Genomic DNA, 18,131 nt, shown 5'->3' on the forward strand with positions numbered 1-18,131 from the left:
GCTCTTATTAATTAGTATTCATTAGCTAATGATTCGCTTCTCATGCTAATTAGTCCGCATGCTCAAACTTTCTCTTCTTTTGAGTCTGGGGATTTCTCGGCTCCATGGTCACCATCTGCCCCTGCCGGAATTACCTTTTACCAGTCGGAGCTGATTTAGCTGATTTATTTGGCTTTTAAAAGTTTTTGCTTATCTCGGGTGTTCTGCCAACTGTCCTCGAGGCCCGTAAATTCTGCATCCTTTGTGTCCACAAGCATCCTTCTGCCCAAGCCTTGTAAAGCTCCCCCGAGGTCTGAGATCGTGGGACATGGCCAGCCCTGGACCTTAACACGGCAATTCTACCAAGTAACTCGTCTTTCTAACACCTGGTCACCGCTTAGAGCTTGTTAGCCTTTCACGGATTAATTCTCCCTTCCTGTTGATTGGGTTTCAAAGTACGCAAATATCAAAGAACATCCCTTCTTAAGAAAAGTTTACATGTTTCCCATTTTGCAACACCCTCGTGCCTGTCCCTGTGGGAGAAATGGCTCAGCCCTGGGGCTCCCGCAGCGGCACGGTGCCCGGCGGCTCTCCCGGTGGGATAACATAAGATATCTTGTGGGATACCCGGTTGGGTGAGCGGCAGAGCATCCCAACGGGATAACATAAAATATCCTGTGGGATACCCGGCGGGGAAAGCGCTGAATTCCCCTCACGGCCGCCCCGCCCCTCCCCAGGCGGACCCGCCGTGGCCACGGCGCATGCGCGCTGGCGCAGGAGGTGGGGCAGCGGCGCGCGCGGAGCGGCAGCGGTGGCGGGAGCGAGTGAGGAGGCGGTGAGAGGAGCCGGGGCGGGCCGTGAGGAGCGGGAGGGCCAGATCTGCTTCTTCTCCGCTTTCTCGGTAGGACTCGGTGCTGGATCGAAACCCGCTGCAGGCTGAGCCGGCCCCTAGGCCGGGAGCACCCTCAGCCTCACACGTGCGTGGCGGAAGGAGCCCTTAAGCCGCGCTCGATGGAGGCCGGGGGTCGTCATTCCCCCTCAGCCAAGGCACGCCCGTGCCGGCCAGGGGGCTTGTGGGGCCTGAGGGGACGCAGAACTGTGCTAATCTCTTAAATTCAGCTATTTTTGTATGTAATTTTTTATGCTAGAGTGTGGAAAGGCTGCCAGCTGTAGGTATTTTGGGACCAGTGTGTTGAGAGAAGTTCTAGTAAATCATAAAGTCCCGCCATGAAGTTTAACTTGTGCTCTTAACGGCCTTACTCGGTCTCAGCTGGAAAGTGCTTTTGGTACCTTCCTGGTCTGGCTGGAGTCGCACGTACAACCTTCCCCGGGCTGGAACATCCTGAATTCAACCTTTGGCTGCTACTTACCTTCGTGTTATCATTGGCATTTAATCTAAATGAATTGTTTTGTGAACGCGTTGCTCTAGGCATCCTTTCTCTTGTGAGCTCGTGAATGGGGTTGGAGATTTAGACACCTACGTGTAGCCAGTAGAGATGTAGGTTTTCATCCTGCCGTGAAAATGTGAGAATGGGCTGAAATGTGTTTGGTGCAAGTTGCAGGGTTTGTGAGGAGCGGGCGGGGCTGGCAGGTACCCTGCAATCAGCGGGCGATTGTGCTTCCCCGGGGGGAACTTTGCCTGGAAGTGACCTTAAAATGCTGAAGTGTTTTATGGCTTTAGATGCATTTGGGACACAGTCAAGCCCTGTTCTCATCTATCCAGTAGAGCAAAAGGGTTGTCTTCTTTTTTCTTTTTTTTTTTTTTTTCCCCCTTAAATTTACAGAAGTTTTTCAGCTTTTTCTAGACCTTTCCCCCCACTTGTTTGTCCTTGGCTTTAGAGGCTCCTGTCGTAATTTTTTTCTTTTCGTCCTTGAAATACCTAGCTAATTTTTTAGATAGCAGCCTTAATGAAGCTATTTGGTTTTTTTGTGTCTTCATTCCATTTTGAATAGGTGTGGTGGAGAGATGCACAGACCCATTCAAAGCTGGTAAAATGGGCAAAGGCTGTTTGTATGGTTCTGTGTATAGGAAATAGTTTGCTTGATACAGCTGATTGTGGGGTTTTTTTTGCCCCTGGCAGCAGGTTTACTTTGACTTCCCATACTTAATATGTGATTGATTTATAAATAAACTTATTTTTCAGGTTAATTCAGACTTAGTTTCTTGATATCTAAGTGTAGTCCTTGTTATGTGTGATGTGATTACTTTCAAGAAGGTGTAATTCAAATACTGTGTTACTTACGTCATCAGGGATATTCTTTTTTTTCCTCATTAATTCCACTTGTTTTTCTGTTGATTCTACAATCCCAGTTTTTACCTTAGAAAATTCCAAAGGCATAGTGTAAAAATAAAAGAAACAATATTTTCTCAAGTCTATTTATGGAAATGCTTACCAGAGATTGGTCCCAAAACGAACTTTATTTTAAGGTATTTCCATAAATACATTTATATCTACAAACCTCTTGTACCCCAGTAGCTCTCTTGTTTGTGCAATCCACTACTGCATTTTTCCTTCAGAATGGTTTGTTTTCCCTTTACCTTGCTATTTCTGATTTCCTTCTGCTAACCTAATCTTTTTTTCCTGTGCTGTTGTACTTATAACCAGCATAATGCATTTGTCTGTAAATACTTACATTTAAAACAGTTGGGAGTGCTTTATTATCTTTGTCACTATAACATACCTCACCAACTGACAGGATTATCTGTATCTTTATTGCCTTAATGAAACTTCCAAATTTTCTTTTTGGTTGTCATGTTGCGTTTGACAAAGTCAGAATCCAGCTGTTGGGGTCATTTCAGTTCTCTCTGCACGTTATCTGCAACTCAACAGGTAAAAGTCCCATCTTTCCAGCACTTTTAGAAGTGCAGACAAAGAATATCTTTGAGGTGTTTTTCTATATTCTGTCACTAAACCCCAGCCTTCCCAGTGTTACAGCAATCAAGACCTTTGTTGTCCTTATCTAGTCCTTGTCTAAAAGGTAGATTGGCATTAAGATTAGTTTTATGTACCTGCTTTGGACTCCTACTGTTTTTAAGGAGTATTTCCAGTCTTTACCATCAACTGATTTTTTTTCATATGCCTGTGCCCCTTTCAAGATGGGGTTAGCATTCCTGTTAGAAGCAAGAGCTCTATTACTTTGTCATCCTTATCTTTTCCTATGTCCTACCTCTTTCCTGTTGCTTGTAAATCCTTGTTTATTGACTGTTCAGGAAGGTGATGATCTGTGACTAATCTACTTATACATATTCTCTTGCTACTTCTAAATGTATATAAAACTAGAATTTGCAATTTCTCAGTTAACTAAACTAGGATAATTCTTGTATTAATTTATTCATATCCTGTATACCTTTCAATTTTGATTTGCCTTTTTGGATTTTGACTGGTGTGGAAATGTCTGTATAATGCCTTACGTAGTTAAGTGCAATTTTACCCAAGTCTTTAAAGTTTATCATACTTACACCCTTATCTTGTGCTAGAATGTCTGTTTAGGTTTTCTGTCAATTCCAATTCCTTTTATGTGTACGGAAGGAAATGATAATGAAAACTTTTTTATTTTCCAGATCACTCTATTTCTTGTCTCCTCACCTCAGAAGGGACTTGCATGTTTAGGTGACTAGCCACAGGAACATCAAAATGCCGAATCTTGAACATCCAGCGTACCCAGCAGCTGCCCTGCTTCACTTGGAGAGTTTGGTGCCTTGTCGAGAATCCCAGGTGTCCACGTTGCTGTCAATATTTGGCGAGGTAGTGCTCTTGTCTTCTGTGTTTGACTAGAGCAAAGGCCTTCTGCTGTCTCAGGGGGAGAACAGAAATTTAAGGGTGTTTTTGTGAACATGCTTTTGTTACCATCTTTAACATTAGTGTTTTGCAGTAACTTCTGGTATGTTGGGAGGTTGAAAGATGTCTTGGAGCTGGAAGGACCTAAACAAACTTAGAGCTGTTTGTGTCTTTGTCTCCCTGAATTCTGATTTTGCCCCAGCTCTATTCTGTCTTTGCCAGTTAGTACCAGGGAGCAAGTCTCTTCCTCCTAGACCTGAAGTTATGGGGTAATTTATTTCAGTGTCAGTGTAGAAACTCTGTTTGGTTTTGACCTGTTAATCTAATATCTGAGTGTCTGAATTCTAAGTACATTAAATTGTTCTGATTCTTAGTAGTTTTGAGGCTGTTCTTAAGAGTTAGAAACCACTGGCTTGTTAAATTATTCTGTTACTGCTTCGCAAAGCTGTGGTAAAAAGTAATGGGGATTTTTATCTGCAAACTTGTAAGCAGTTTGCTTGCAGAATGTCTTCTTACATTCAATAACTAACTGGAAATTACTATCTGTTTTCTGTCTTTAGTTATGGATACTAATAATAGTAACATCAAATTACAGTATTCAAGTTTTATGTATGTTGCAAGCATAGTGGCAACAACTTCTTAAAAATAGATACTTCAATTCTTGATCAATGTACAGATACTCAATTCTACATGTCTTGCACAAGAGTGTTTCATCTTGGATAAATTGACTATTGTTTTTCATAAAAAGTGTCAATTTTATTTTTGTATTCATTTTTAAGTCAATTTACTTATATTCTTAGAAATTAAAACAAAAAAATCTGTGTTTTCATAATCACCTGTGTAAAAAGCATCAGGACCATTAAATAAATAGATACATCAAATATTACCTTGTGAAAGAAGAGCAAGCTTTACCATGAAAACCTGTTCAGAATGGAGAAAAAGAGTAATTCCATTATTTTCCCTGCATCTTAAGAAAACTACACGAACTTAACAGCATCAGGACCATTAAATAAATAGATACATCAAATACTACCTTGTGAAAGAAGAGCAAGCTTTACCATCTCCTCCATCACACCATTTAATTCTTTTCTGTTTGGTCCTAATGAAAAGAAAGGCAGTTTGTAGTGTTTGCAGAAGCTAGGGGAATGTAAGGCTTGCAATTTGTGCTTGCCAGGGTTTTGTTTCAGTTAGTTAACTAATTTGAATTAAGATCCTACTGTGTGTGTGTGTTTTTGTTGTTTGTTGGAGCAGTTTTTATCACATAACTGGCAGTTATGTGATACTTGATTCTTGCAACTTACCCCCAGCATTTCAGTAAAGATCTAACATAATACTTTATCTTGCTGATTCTGTAATAATTGCTGTATTTTATATTTAATGCCTCAATTTAGGAGATAATTTTTCTTTCAGAGGGAAAGTTCATTGTTAAATCTTTTATCTGTTGAATGAAAAGAAGAAGAATTTAAACAACAACTTTTTTTTCCCCCTTAGCGTCAGCAGTTTAGTTTTCCATCCATCTTCATCTATGGACATACATCTAGTGGAAAAACTTACGTGATGAAAACTCTTCTAACTACCTTGCAGGTAAGAGTGGTCACAATGGATGTTGAATTTACTGTTCATAACCATGGTTCCTCAAAATAGCCTCTGCTTTTTCAAAGGGGTTTGTTTCCTCAGCCATATCTGCCTTCCTGATTCTTCTCCTCCACTTACTGTGTCATGAATGCATCACTCACTATGGCACTTAGGAAAAAATGAAATTGTGCATACTGAGATATAATATAAATCATAATAACTTTTTAAAGAAAGTTTAAAGAGATGGAAAAGGAGGCAAATATTGTTCACCTTGTCTCCATTACTTAGCCTGAAGTAGCTCCATTGACTCCATGTTTTAATTTTTTCCAAAACATGCTTTAAAGTTGTCCTAAGTTGAAGGTTGTCATTGCAGAAATTTCCATCTAGATCTGTTAGTGTTAATATCTCTGTCAGTCCTGAAATTCAGGGATTTAAATCCAATGACAAGTGCTCACTTCATGCCTAAACCATAAATTTCCACTTGTGTGTTTCCATAGCTCTGATACTTTCAGCTTGTCCAGAGTGAGCTTATCACTTCTTCTGCAGGTTTTATGCAGAAACCCCCTTCATTAAAAACTCTGCAGAGGGAGAGGAGTAGAAGGCAGGGGTTTATGATCCTCTTCCATGATGTAGCCTTCACAGTAGCTCACAGCCCTGAGCTGACCTCTCACTCCTGAAGATGAGGTGTGATATGAGATGACTCTCATATCTGAAGATGAGGCCAGGCCCTGGGAAGCGGCTGGTTTGGGCAGCAGCTCTCTCTGCAGAGCTTCTTGTGCCGTGTGTGGGTGTCTCCTGTGGCCTGTGGTGGTGTGAATCACATCTGAGGCACCCAGCTTTCCTTCTGCTATGGAGGTGCAGCACTTTGAATTGCTGCTTTTTGGTGATGTAGCCCTTTCCTTTTAATGGTGTTCAAAATCATAGGAAAGCTTTTTATTACATGCTGGGTGAGTGAATTGCCAGCATTACCCACACTTCCCCACATCTGCTGAATCATATTGTATTTTCAGTAGGAAGATTGGAATGAAGTACTTGGATTTTGTTTTTTGTTATAGACAACCACATTCCTGCATCCCAGTGACTAATTTTTTCCAGAGGTTTTAACGTTCAGTGTGAAAAAGAGCATCTGCCTTACCAGAGATTATGGAGTTGTGCAGATAAGCTATGTCTTAAAAATAGAGTTGCTAGAAAAGGATCTTTTTTTGCCTTAGGTAGGTTTGACTGCTGGTATTATTTTACGGGTTATAGTGCCTTCTATTTAAAGACAAATGACTGTAGATTTTCAATATTACTAAATTGATACTTCTATCTCATACTCTGGTTTTTTTACTCACTGTTTGCTTGGAAAGATCTGCTTTTCTGAAAATGTTCTGCACAATCATGCTGATGACATGAGTTTGTTACAGAAACTTACACTTTATCATTTGTATGCATTGAATGCCAAAATGTTCACAGTAGTTCTGGGGAGTGTGCTGGGGAGATTACTTTCTTTGAGATGTCCGTGTTTTCTAGACACTGTAATTCATAATAAACCATTTTATGATACTGTAATGTCTTACAGTTGTCTAAATGTCTTTGAGCTAAATGCTATTTGGTTTTCTTTTTGTGTATTGCTGACAATTTTTCAACATAGTTAAAGGATACATTGTGCTTCAGTGTTTAAACATAGTTAGAAGGTATACTTCCATTTGAGGATTCATCAGCTGTTTCTTCAGTTTGTGATACATAATATTTTGACTAGATACATAATTGATCTTTTTTTTTTAACAAGTTATTTTGGTACTTGTTTGCACTATATTCTGTTGGCAGGGTATGGTTTCTTTGGTTCTCTCATATGGAAGAGAAAACTCTTTCTGGAGTATTTACACTGAAAAAGCCAAGCAGTTGTATAATTTTTCTTGTTCTCTTCAGCTTCCTCATGTGTTTGTGAACTGTGTGGAATACTTCACATCACGACTTCTGCTAGAAGAAATTCTCATCCAGCTGCAAAGCAGTTCATCTGGTGCAGAGCAGACCTCTCCTGTGCACTGTGATACTTTGAATGACTTTGTTCGTCTCTTTAAACAAGCTGTGGCCAGTCGGGAGCTTCAAGATCAAACATTATACATTGTAAGTAATTTCATTTTCATGTCCAGTCCCATTCCTGCTAAGAGGGTGTGAGTAATGGCTGTTGATAATTTGTATATGAAATGTGTGCCTTATAGAGCAGTTTGCACTAAATTTCTCAGTAGACCTCTTCCAGAACCTGTTGACAGATTCTTTCTGTTGGCTTACAGGCTTTAGGTGAGGTTCTGTGTTCTTCCTCATTTTAGATTTTTTCCGGCACACAAATTGTATAGCAAAACTAATAATGAACATAAATTATACCACACATTTAAATTGGGGGTGTAATAGTGTTGCAAAGTCTTTAAATATGGAGAGCCTATATTTGTTTTATTAGAAGTTAAGTCATGCTTATCTCTTTCCTTGTGAAAATAGCATCACAAATGAGAAAGCAGAGGTAGGGACCAGGGCAGAAAGGAACATGGACAATGCAAATGACAAGGCTTGGTTTGCTGGAATAGAACTTAAGGATAATATTAAGGAACTAAAATGCATAACTTCCTCTGTAAAAATGCTTTTGAGATCTTACATCTTCAGCTGCACTTGTGACCCTCAGAGATAGGACCTGTAGTTTTAAAATTAAGATGGAAAAAAAAAAAAGACTGCAGTGGAAAAAATTGGTGATATGCTCAAGTGGAATGAATAGCAGATTGCAGGAAGAATAATCAGAATTTAGGTTGCTGGAACGATTGAATCAAGGTAATACTAGAACACTAGGATTTGGTTTAGGTCTTCAGGTTTTTTTACTATGATAATCTTCACTACATAAAGGAGTCAAAAGTTGAAGACTATAACAGCATTTAGTATGCTGAGAGATGAACATGGAAACAAATTTCAGTCATACAAGAGGTGTGTTGGAAGGACAATATGAAAGCTGTAGCATTAGTGATGTGTAAATGTGTATATATATATAGTGTGGACCTGCAGAATATTCAGACCAAAATTTTAGGCCAGCAGTAAGAATTTAGTTTTTTTTTAAAAAGAGTTGAAATTGGTTATTTAAGAAAACAAGAACATGGTTAAGATTGATTGCTGTGAGAAACATGCAGTGTGATTACCCAGGGTCATTAAGCTTTCTATGTCCCCATACTGCTTTAGGGTTTTTTTGCAGTCAAACAAGAAGTTCATAATTATACTGAACATTCTTCATTCTGTTTCACAGGCTATAGTTAAATATGTTTTATTCCCATTTAAAAATACTTTGCCACTGAGTTAAATAACTTCGTATCATGTTTAGTGGAAACAGTACTATCTCATTGTTTCCTATAGGTCACAAGGTTAATAAATTTGATATGCTTCTTAGACATGGAATGAAGAAAATAATGTGCCAACACTTAAAACAGATAAAAAGTTATAAATAGAAGTAGTTTAGCTTACTGTCACAAAAGTGATATTGACATTCTTCAGCATTTCCATAAGCACAAAATTTATCTCTCTAATAACATTCAGTGTATTTCACATAATACTTCTTGCAGTAAAGTCTTTGCTTCAGATTAGTATTTGGATTAAAAACTATTTTGCATCAGTAAAGAATTCTTGATGTATTCGTTGAAAATTGGCATCACACAGAAAATTAGAAAGTTCTTGAACAATGGTTGTAGAAAGTAAAGCATTAAATAACTAAAAGGGTTCAATTGTATCATGAAAATAGTTGTTGCCATGGAAGAATTAGGTATTAAATTAGTATTTCAATTACATTCTGCATGGGAACAGGCAGGAATGGGAGAAATCAATTCATGTTTATTAACCTATGTCATCTGGATTTATTGTAGAGTGGTTAAATTGAGACTGATGGAAGACCAGCATGCTGGTAACGTAAACTGGCAATGCTGACTTATTCCATTTCATTTCAGTAGTAAATAATGTAATATTTCAGCTCAATTAACTCAGAGTAAATCAAGATAAATGTTTACTTTCGAGCAAAGGATTCTAAATGTTTCTCTTAACCCAAGTATAGGTGCTGAACGCTTGTGATTACTTATGAAAAATGAATTTATTCATTTTAACTACCTGAAAAATTGGAGTAGATGTAACTTGTTGTCATTCATACATTTACAATATTTTGCACTTTACAGAAGTATCAAGCTAATTTTTTTAATGTAAGTGAGCAGCCAGTTTTAGAAAGTATAGGCCTTTTAAAAAAATTGAAGAGTGACAAGTCTATATGGAGACCAAGAAATAAGGCTTAGATTTATAGGCCTGGGGGATGGCTGTTTCTGTGAACCACTTGACATTTTCCACAAGCCAGGGTCACAGTGTATTTTTTGTGCTGTAAGTAGGAACTGTAATTTCCCATTTAACTAAAGATGTGATATGCTTAGGCCAAGACCTTAAAGCTTTGTGTTTGGTAGCTGCATGTCACTGGGTCCAATAAGCAGTATTTTATTAGTAAAAATGCATAGCCACTCTGGTCTGTAGTGTAAAGCAGTCTTCATTCCTGAAGTCACTTATTACATGAACCAAATGCAGATATCAATATAAAATCATATATGGTAGTTTTTAATAAATTCACAAAGTGTGAGATATTGATGCAGAGATAGTTCTTTCAGATTTGTGTGGTGGGATTCTGAAATAATATTTTCAGAAAATGTTTGGCTGTCCACATAAAGTTCTTTACCTTATTGTGGACAGCAGAAATTATAGATGTTGTAAGATTTTGATGGAGAGAAGATATGTAATAGGATAGAAAATATAGTTTTCTGTGGACCTATAGTTTTTATCTCAAGAGCAAAAATTCCAAAGAAGTAACGAACTTCAGAATATATATTTATATTGCAAGTAGTAAATAAGCCATAAAAGAAATTTGTTTCTATTCTCTTTTTTCATTCTTGTCAAGATTTTAGGTGTGCTGGAAATACACTTTTTTTTTTTTTTTTACCAAAGAGTAACAATGGATGTCTTCATGCTTCTGTTTTTTTTCCTCAGACTCCAAAATGTTATTTGCTTAAGATGTTTCTCGTTTAAGCTGTACATATGCTACATCTGTTACTGCTGTGTGAAGTTTGCATACAATAAATCCTGTAAATTCCTAGGCTGCAAATAATGGCAAGAACAGTTTCTCTCAAAATTCAGAATACCAGCTATTATTTGTTTCTGAAAAATAATAGTAGGAAAAGACAACTCTCCTAGAGTAAGCATGTAGTTACAGTGCCACTGTACTACATGTAAATTTGAAACATAAGAATTTTTGGAGAAAATGGAGTTTTTAGTGGTTGTTAAGGATATTGTGGCTTTGTTGTGATATTCCTGACTGGACCTAAATAATAATTTTCCTACCATAAGAGAATAGTGCATGTCTAGGGATTGTATGCTTTTTTAGATGCAGAGCTGCTTGGGCTTCCTGGGAGCACATTTGAAGCAGTAATCTCTCCAATTCAGTTTCCAGCAGCTAAGAATTAATTTTAAATCCATGTGAGAGTGGGAGTTGAGTTTGTTTATATAATATCATTGTTTTGTTAAAAGGTTCTGGATAGAGCAGAACAGCTGAGGGAAATGGAAGCAAACATCCTGCCAGCATTTCTTAGGCTTCAAGAGTTGGTGAGTGTCTGGAAAGAAATTATCATATGTGTCCTGCCTGTTGAAAGTAACTGAACGTGTGGTACCTGTACATCCAGGCTCACAGATAAAGATAAGTGATTCTTTAGATGAGAAAAGTTGCAAAATTAAGCCTCAGTCCCCCAAAACAGTGGTCAAAACTAGAAACCAAACTAGAATTTAAATATTGGGAGATTTTTATTAGACCCTTAATTTTTTTTTTTAGTTGTGATTAATGGTATCTCATTTACAGTGTCTGATGTGTAGAATCTTTGGAGACTCGTGTCAGATATATAGCTGTCTTTTCTAGGTTATTTGTCTTTTTAAGAATGGGGTTTTCAGGAGACTACCAGCTGTTTAATTTGGCTGGAGCTGCACAGCTCAGCAGCTGTGAATGTGCTTTGACTTGCTAGAGAGTTTTCTCACACTTCTGGAATTGTGCCTCAGTAAGTTTCTGATTGGAGTAAACCACAGTGTGATTTCCTTTCTCACTTCTGAAGCATCAAAGCTTTTGCCTTGAAATAAGCAAAAATGGTACATTCCCTGAAAAGAAACTGAAGGCAAAACCATAAGTTGCTGGTACTTTGAAATATCTGAACATGTAAATAGCTGAAATTATGCTTGTTATCTCAAAGCTTTTGTGTGGTGCTCTTAATCTTCTGGTCACATTGATTTCTCTACTGAATGAAGACTGATTCACAGCTGTGTTCTTAATCCTGACAGCTGGTGCATTTTCTCTCTCTTTTTGTCTGCTCTGCCCATGTTCTGGACTAGGCTGCCCCTGAAGCAGAAACAACCTGTTCTGCAGGGAGGGGAGGCAAGCTTGGGTCTGTAATTGCTGTTCAGGGATCAAAACCCCATAGATTAAGACTTATATATGCCAGAGGAACACTCCCAGATTCAAAACTAACCTCCAAACAAGTCTGCTATCTTGAATGCTGATATTCCAGTTGCTTAGATTCTGGACTGAGGCTTTCTAAAACAGTTGTGCAGCCAGTGTTGCAGAGCAATGTTGTAGGAGCAAATCTCTTGCATCCCTTCCTTTCCTGGAGTGAAAGGAGACCAGGAAAGCCACCAGTAGTAGTGAAGGGTATGATGGCACTGGCAGGCTGCTGCTGAAGAATAGGTCATGGATGCTTGATTTCTCTGAGGATTGTGGTGGCAAGTACTGAAGTTCTTCATGCTGAATGATCAGTCAGAAAGTGAACTGAACATAACTTAGTACTTCTGTCAGCTGAAACATTAGAGTTCTGGGAGAGGAAACCAACTGAAAGAAATGCAGAAAGATACTTTCTTGTTGGAAGCAAAGAAAATATTTATGTTCCATAAAAACAAGGAACAGTAAAGAATATGGGTGGGTGCCACTTCACCAAGAAGTGGAAAAGTAAGTAAAAAAAAAGATTTTCACTGCATTTCAGGGAAGGGAATAGCATTTAGTTGTCTTTCAAGTCATTCACAGCACTGTCAATTCGATCAGGTCCCTTCCTTTTGTTTTATGGAGGTGCCTTAATAGTTTTCAAATGTCTTTCTTGAAGAACGATATTTAAAAGCATCTTTTGTTAGGCAGAATTTTTGGTATGGTTGCAGAAACTTTGCAAAGAGGGAAAATGATGCATCATGTTCACAGGTAGCTTTAGCTTTGTATTAAGTAGATAATATTTTAAAGGGTGACCAAAATAACACAATTCTATTTTTAATATGAAGCATTTTGTTACTTATTGATCAAAACATCCCATCTGAAGCAGGTGTTTTGTCAATAAAAACTCGGTTACAAAAATACATTACTGTGAACAGGTCCATTGTTGTTAACTAGTAAAACAGTTGGGAAAGTAAACAGGTAATATTGCATTTTTCTTTTGGGATGCCTATGTGTTTGTCTTTAAAGACCAGATCGCCTTTTCAGTAAAGTACAAGATAACCCAGCACCTCTGGAACCAAGCTTTCTTTTTGCTTTTTAACTACTTCTGTTTGCTCTGAAAATCCGTGTTTAAGTAAAATGTTCTCTTAATTTTGGGGTGGAATTTACTTGGTAGTGTCTCAGCCCAGAAAGCTTACATGTCAGTGAAATGGCAGGGGTTGGAGAGAAATATCATATACTTATAAAGATTTGCAAATGTATGATCTGCTTGATTAGGCCAGCTGAAGCTTTAATGCAAATTAATAGTATAGAAATAAACTGTAAATTTAATGATTTTTTGTGAAACAGAAAAGTCACAATAATAATTTTTCTCATTGATGCTCTGACATGCACTGTTTTTTTGTTATCTCTCTGCCTGTCACTCTCTCATGCAGTTTTTTCTCTTCCCTGTGTAGACTGACAGAAATGTGACAGTTGTTCTGCTCAGTGAAATAGTGTGGGAACTGTTCCGTCCAAACATTGGGTGCTTTGAGCCATTCACCATGTATTTTCCAGATTACAGCATAGGTAAACTAATTTTTTCATCTGCTTTTCAGGGTTTATATAACACTGTCAAAAGTTTTTTCCAGGTTTATCAGTGTGCCTTTTGCAGAACCCAGAATACGTAATAGCTACTGGAATGTAAAAGTCTATATTCACACAACCTGTAAAGGTCTTTTCTTTTTCCACTTGCCAGAACATCTCAAAGTGATGTTTTTATTCCATTACATTTGCTGGTTCTTCAAATCAATGTAGGTTTTGGTGGATTTTGTTGGGGTTTTTTTAGTGGTGGTTATTGTTTGTTTTTCCACAAATGTGGTCAATTTTTTAAGTTGGCTTGAAAATAGCAAAATTTATTTTTGTTTAAACAGGACATCTGCAGAAGATCTTGTCTCAGAATCATCCCCCAGAATATTCTGCAGATTTCTATGCTGCATATATCAATATTTTGCTTGGTGTCTTCTACATGGTCTGTAGGGACCTGAAAGAACTTCGACATCTGGTGAGATGAGCTTCTTTAGAGTTGTTGTTTTGTTTTGGGATGTCTTTTGCCAAATTAAAGTCTAGATTTATTGTTGAATATGGACAAAGGGAAAATTACAGATTATAGCATGGTTTAGGTTGGAAGGGACCTTAAAGGTCAAGTTCCAACTACCCTGCCATGGGCAGGGATATCTTCTACTAGACCAGGTTGATCAAAGCCTCATCCAGCCTGGCCTTCAAAACTTCCAGGGATGGGGCATCCACAGCTTCTCTGGCAGCCTGTTTCAGTGTCTCACCACCTTCGTAGTAAAAAAGTCTTTCTTATATTTAGTGTAAATTTGCCCTCCTGAGAATGTGTTAGCTTGAAATGTAGTTGCCTTTAAAATCCATAACAAATGTTGCAGTTGTTTTGTGGCTGCAAAGGGCTTCAAGTGTTGTGTAGTTTTCTGGTAATAAATGGAAAGTATTTGGAAAAAGGCGTTTTAACCACATAATGTAATAGTAAACAAATTTAACACAATTAAATTACTTGATGGTGACATTTGTATAAGCTTAATAACCATTACAAACATTATCTTAATCCAATTGTTATTTACTTAACTGTAAAAGGAAATTTTACACGTGTGATGTGATCAGTGAAGAAATCAGTGCTCGAGAGATGATATGACTGTTTTGCCTGTGTTTCCCTCAGGAACATGCTGCTAAATTTCAGCTGAACTTATCTGTTAAACTACAGGTTTTATATGTAAATGAGATTGCTGGAGACCGAAATAGAAACCAGGGTCACAGTTCCTGCAGACATGTATTTGAGTGGCTCTGCTTATGAGAATTTCATTAGGTTTAGATGCACTGTATGCTTGTGCAACACTATGAAAATACTTATGTGATTGGACCCTAAATTCTTTGTGGTTGACAGGTCTCTTCTATAGAAGATAGTGACACATGCGACTGAATGCAGGCTTCTGAGCTCCTTAGTGTCTAATACAGACTCTAAATGTGTATGCTGTTATGTGTGATTATTAATAATACATTCTGGAATTTTGTTAGCTTTATATATGGAAGTTACACTTTTGAGTTTTGTATATTAGCACAGAGATTTATGAAAGTGCAGTAGGACAGAAACAGAATGAAATCTGAGGATTGGTATTTTACAAAATTCTGTGTGATATTGATTTAAATATTTACAAGAAAATCTAGATTATAGTGTTGTCAAAAATCTTTTAATCTTACTTTAGGCAAAAGGAGTTCATTTGCATATGGAATATACTAGCATGTTTTTTAAATAATTTTTGAGAAAATAAATAATTTCTGCTTGTGTTTAAGTGTGCTGAACTTCTCCTGGAATGGAAAGTTTTATTTGAAAATGAAGGGAGTAAGAAAAGTTCATTAAAATATTTTTATTGCATTTATAATGATAAATTATTATGTTAGTTAAAAAAAATGCAATCTCAGAGTATGATAAACAGATCTTGCTGAGCTCAAAGCCATGCAACCTGTGATAGATTACTTCTGTTTGTATTTTATGGTACAGAAATGTTGCCATTTGTGACAGTATAGTGTTTGTAAGCAAGTAGCATAATTATTGACTCAAAAGGGTTTCTGGCTTTGCAAAGGAATTAATTGCCCTGTTAGTTATACTCTGTAGCTGGATCAGATAGATTTAGTACTTTAATATGTTCCATTTTTGCTTTCTGTAGGCAGCGCTCAATTTTGCTAAATACTGTGAGCCAGTGGTCAGAGGGGAAGGTAAGGCTGTGTCTTTAATTTGTGGGCTGTGTGAGAGAGCAGGTGCTGTGCAGTGGGTTTTGGTGAAGACTTTGCTCTGATCCTTGTGTGTGGTGGCACAGTGGTATCCCAGGTCACAACAGCAGTGCCTACTCCCCTTGCACCCAGTCATTAGCACTTGTAGCAGAAGCAGTACGTGGTATTTGGTTGATGGTGTTTTAGGAAACAAAGATGGAAATACCCTGAAAATTTTCCTGCTTCCTATAAATCTTTCTACTCACTCAACTATGAGGACTTTGACAAAGTAATGGGATAAGTTATTTCTTTGTCAAGGCTAAGAGAAGAAAGAAACCAAGAGGAGAGGTTTTGTCAATCTGATGCAGATTATCTCAGAACGGTCACAGAGAAACGGCCTTGTGTGGCGTCATGTGCTTGGTGGATGGATGGTGATGGTGCATCATCCTAAAGCAGCATGTCAGAGTCAAGGTGTTCGACTGTGTTATGCCTGTGACTGTTCAGGTGTTAGGGATGAGTTTTAGTGTTGTATGAGTTAAATGTTTAACAGAGCTGATTCTGACTTGCTGCAGCAAATGAGCGCGACACCCGCAAACTCTGGAAAAATATTGAACCTCATTTGAAGAAGGCAATGCAGACTGTTTATCTCCGGGAAATATCCAGGTAATTTGGAGGGCATAGGCTTGTTTGCTTTGTTGGGGTTGCTGTTTTTAACAACCTTTCTCTCACTGTGTTTCATGGCTAGTGTTGCCTTTTTGCTAGATGTAATCTTTTTTCTTTAATGCGCATTTCTTTCTTGCCATACACTGTTAGAAATAGCATATCTCAGGAGGAGATTTAAACAAAGTGGTATTTGTAGCATATAATAGATTCAGTAAGTAAAGCAGTGGCAGCAGGTTTTGTTCTCCTTTACACTGATACTAGATGCATTTTCTGTAATGTATGAAACTACCAAGCATGGGAGTCCATCACCAGAATGTACAGACACAGTTTAAAACACACTGCTGTGTGTGTTAGCTCGCCAGATACTTGCTGTACCAAGGATGTATGCAAACCTCAAAATTCTTGAGACGTGACAGATTTTGAGTATCTTTGTTTCTTAGCTTTGTTTGAGCTAGGTTTGTTTGCTGACTGTGCTTTCTTATCCCTTATTTACTTTTCCAAGGCCAAATTTTTTCTTACATGGAATTGCCATTTTTGATAGCATTAAAATGTGGTTTCCTATTAATGGCTATTGTTCTTGGTATTATTTTAGATTCCTTGTTTATTTTGTCTGTAAGCTGCCAGAGTGCTAGAAAAAAGGATGGTGGTGTTCATTCACAGTGGTAATAATTGGCTTAGGTTTAATGTTCTCTCCATCTTTAAAATGAGTGATGATGTTACACTGTGTGAAGAGAGATCATTCAGTATTGCTTGGTTTCTTTGTCTTGGTAAAAACATACTGATTTCTTTCCTTTCAATGTCACTGAGGCTATAGAGTATTCTGGTCACAGCCTGAATGTGCAGTAGAAGCTTTTGCTAGTGTTCTAGAGATGTGATCACTCCTTCAAAGAGAGAATTGATTTTGCTTTTTTTCAAGCTAGACTTCGCTGTAGCATGCAGCATTTTACTGTTTGGCTCAAATATTTATTTATATTCAATATTGATCTTCATTACACAGTCTACTCAGGATCTTCCTGACTTTTTATATTGTGTAATTGCCTACTCTAATTAGGTTGTAATAAAAGATTATGATACAAAATAGCTTGTGAATTGTTTCCAAATAAGTAATTTCCCTCTACAGTTTTCTTTGATTATAAATCAAAGCTTTATTTGAGCTTGACTTGATTTTTATTAGAAATTCCAGCTTTCTGTCTAACAGTTCTAGGATTTAGTTCTGTGTACCAGAACTTGAGGAATTAAAATCACTATATCAGTTTTTCTGGCCACAGAACTGTGATTACTCTGTTTTTTCTTGGCTATGTAATTTATAGTGATAGAACTTTGCTATCAGAACTTTTTTTATCAGCTGAAAGGAAAATTAACCTTTTTTCTGTCTGTAAGATAGGCATTGAATAAAACCTTAACTCACCGATGGGTTCATTGTAATTTAAGTATTACTTGAACTCCCATTACATTTTTTATAAGTTTTATAGCTTATGACTGATAAACTCTGTTCATGAGGAAATTTAAAAAACAAGCCAAAATAGTTTCTTCAACAAGCCTATCTTTTTGTAATCCCCTTGTGGTGTGCAAAAATAATGATCCAAATATGAAATTTCTAGCAATGTGACTCCTTAAGGGAAGTTTTAAAGTGAATGTTTTTGCTATTGTTTAGGAAAACACCAACTTGAGGGCATTTTTCACTGACTGAATAATCCATCTTGATGACTTCCATTGACTTCAAAATTACATTATGAAGTAATTATAGTATTCTTCTCACAAACATAAGCGGTTATTAAGCAGATGTTAGTTAAAAAAAAGTTATGTTAGTTAAAAAAAATATCAAAACTATCAGTGTTTTTACTTTTTATGCAATTCTGTATTCTTGAAACTTGAAC

At 37.3% G+C, this 18,131-nt stretch overlaps 1 protein-coding gene across 1 annotated transcript in view; it reads left to right on the forward strand.

The window, feature by feature from the left end:
- The first annotated feature begins 775 nt into the window (after positions 1-775).
- The window catches only part of ORC5 (origin recognition complex subunit 5), a 62,110-nt gene continuing 44,754 nt past the window's right edge, over positions 776-18,131 (forward strand). Inside the window, exons 1-9 of the mRNA XM_041474684.1 lie at positions 776-880; positions 3,542-3,725; positions 5,250-5,342; positions 7,245-7,442; positions 10,899-10,973; positions 13,284-13,395; positions 13,740-13,870; positions 15,549-15,597; positions 16,164-16,254. Of these exons, the coding sequence (XP_041330618.1) occupies positions 3,615-3,725; positions 5,250-5,342; positions 7,245-7,442; positions 10,899-10,973; positions 13,284-13,395; positions 13,740-13,870; positions 15,549-15,597; positions 16,164-16,254 (860 nt within the window). The 5' untranslated portion in view covers positions 776-880; positions 3,542-3,614. The remainder of the gene's footprint in view (positions 881-3,541; positions 3,726-5,249; positions 5,343-7,244; positions 7,443-10,898; positions 10,974-13,283; positions 13,396-13,739; positions 13,871-15,548; positions 15,598-16,163; positions 16,255-18,131) is intronic.

This window comes from Pyrgilauda ruficollis, unplaced genomic scaffold (assembly GCF_017590135.1).
Source record: "Pyrgilauda ruficollis isolate IOZ18807 unplaced genomic scaffold, ASM1759013v1 scaffold33, whole genome shotgun sequence".
Taxonomy (NCBI): Eukaryota; Metazoa; Chordata; class Aves; order Passeriformes; family Passeridae; genus Pyrgilauda; species Pyrgilauda ruficollis.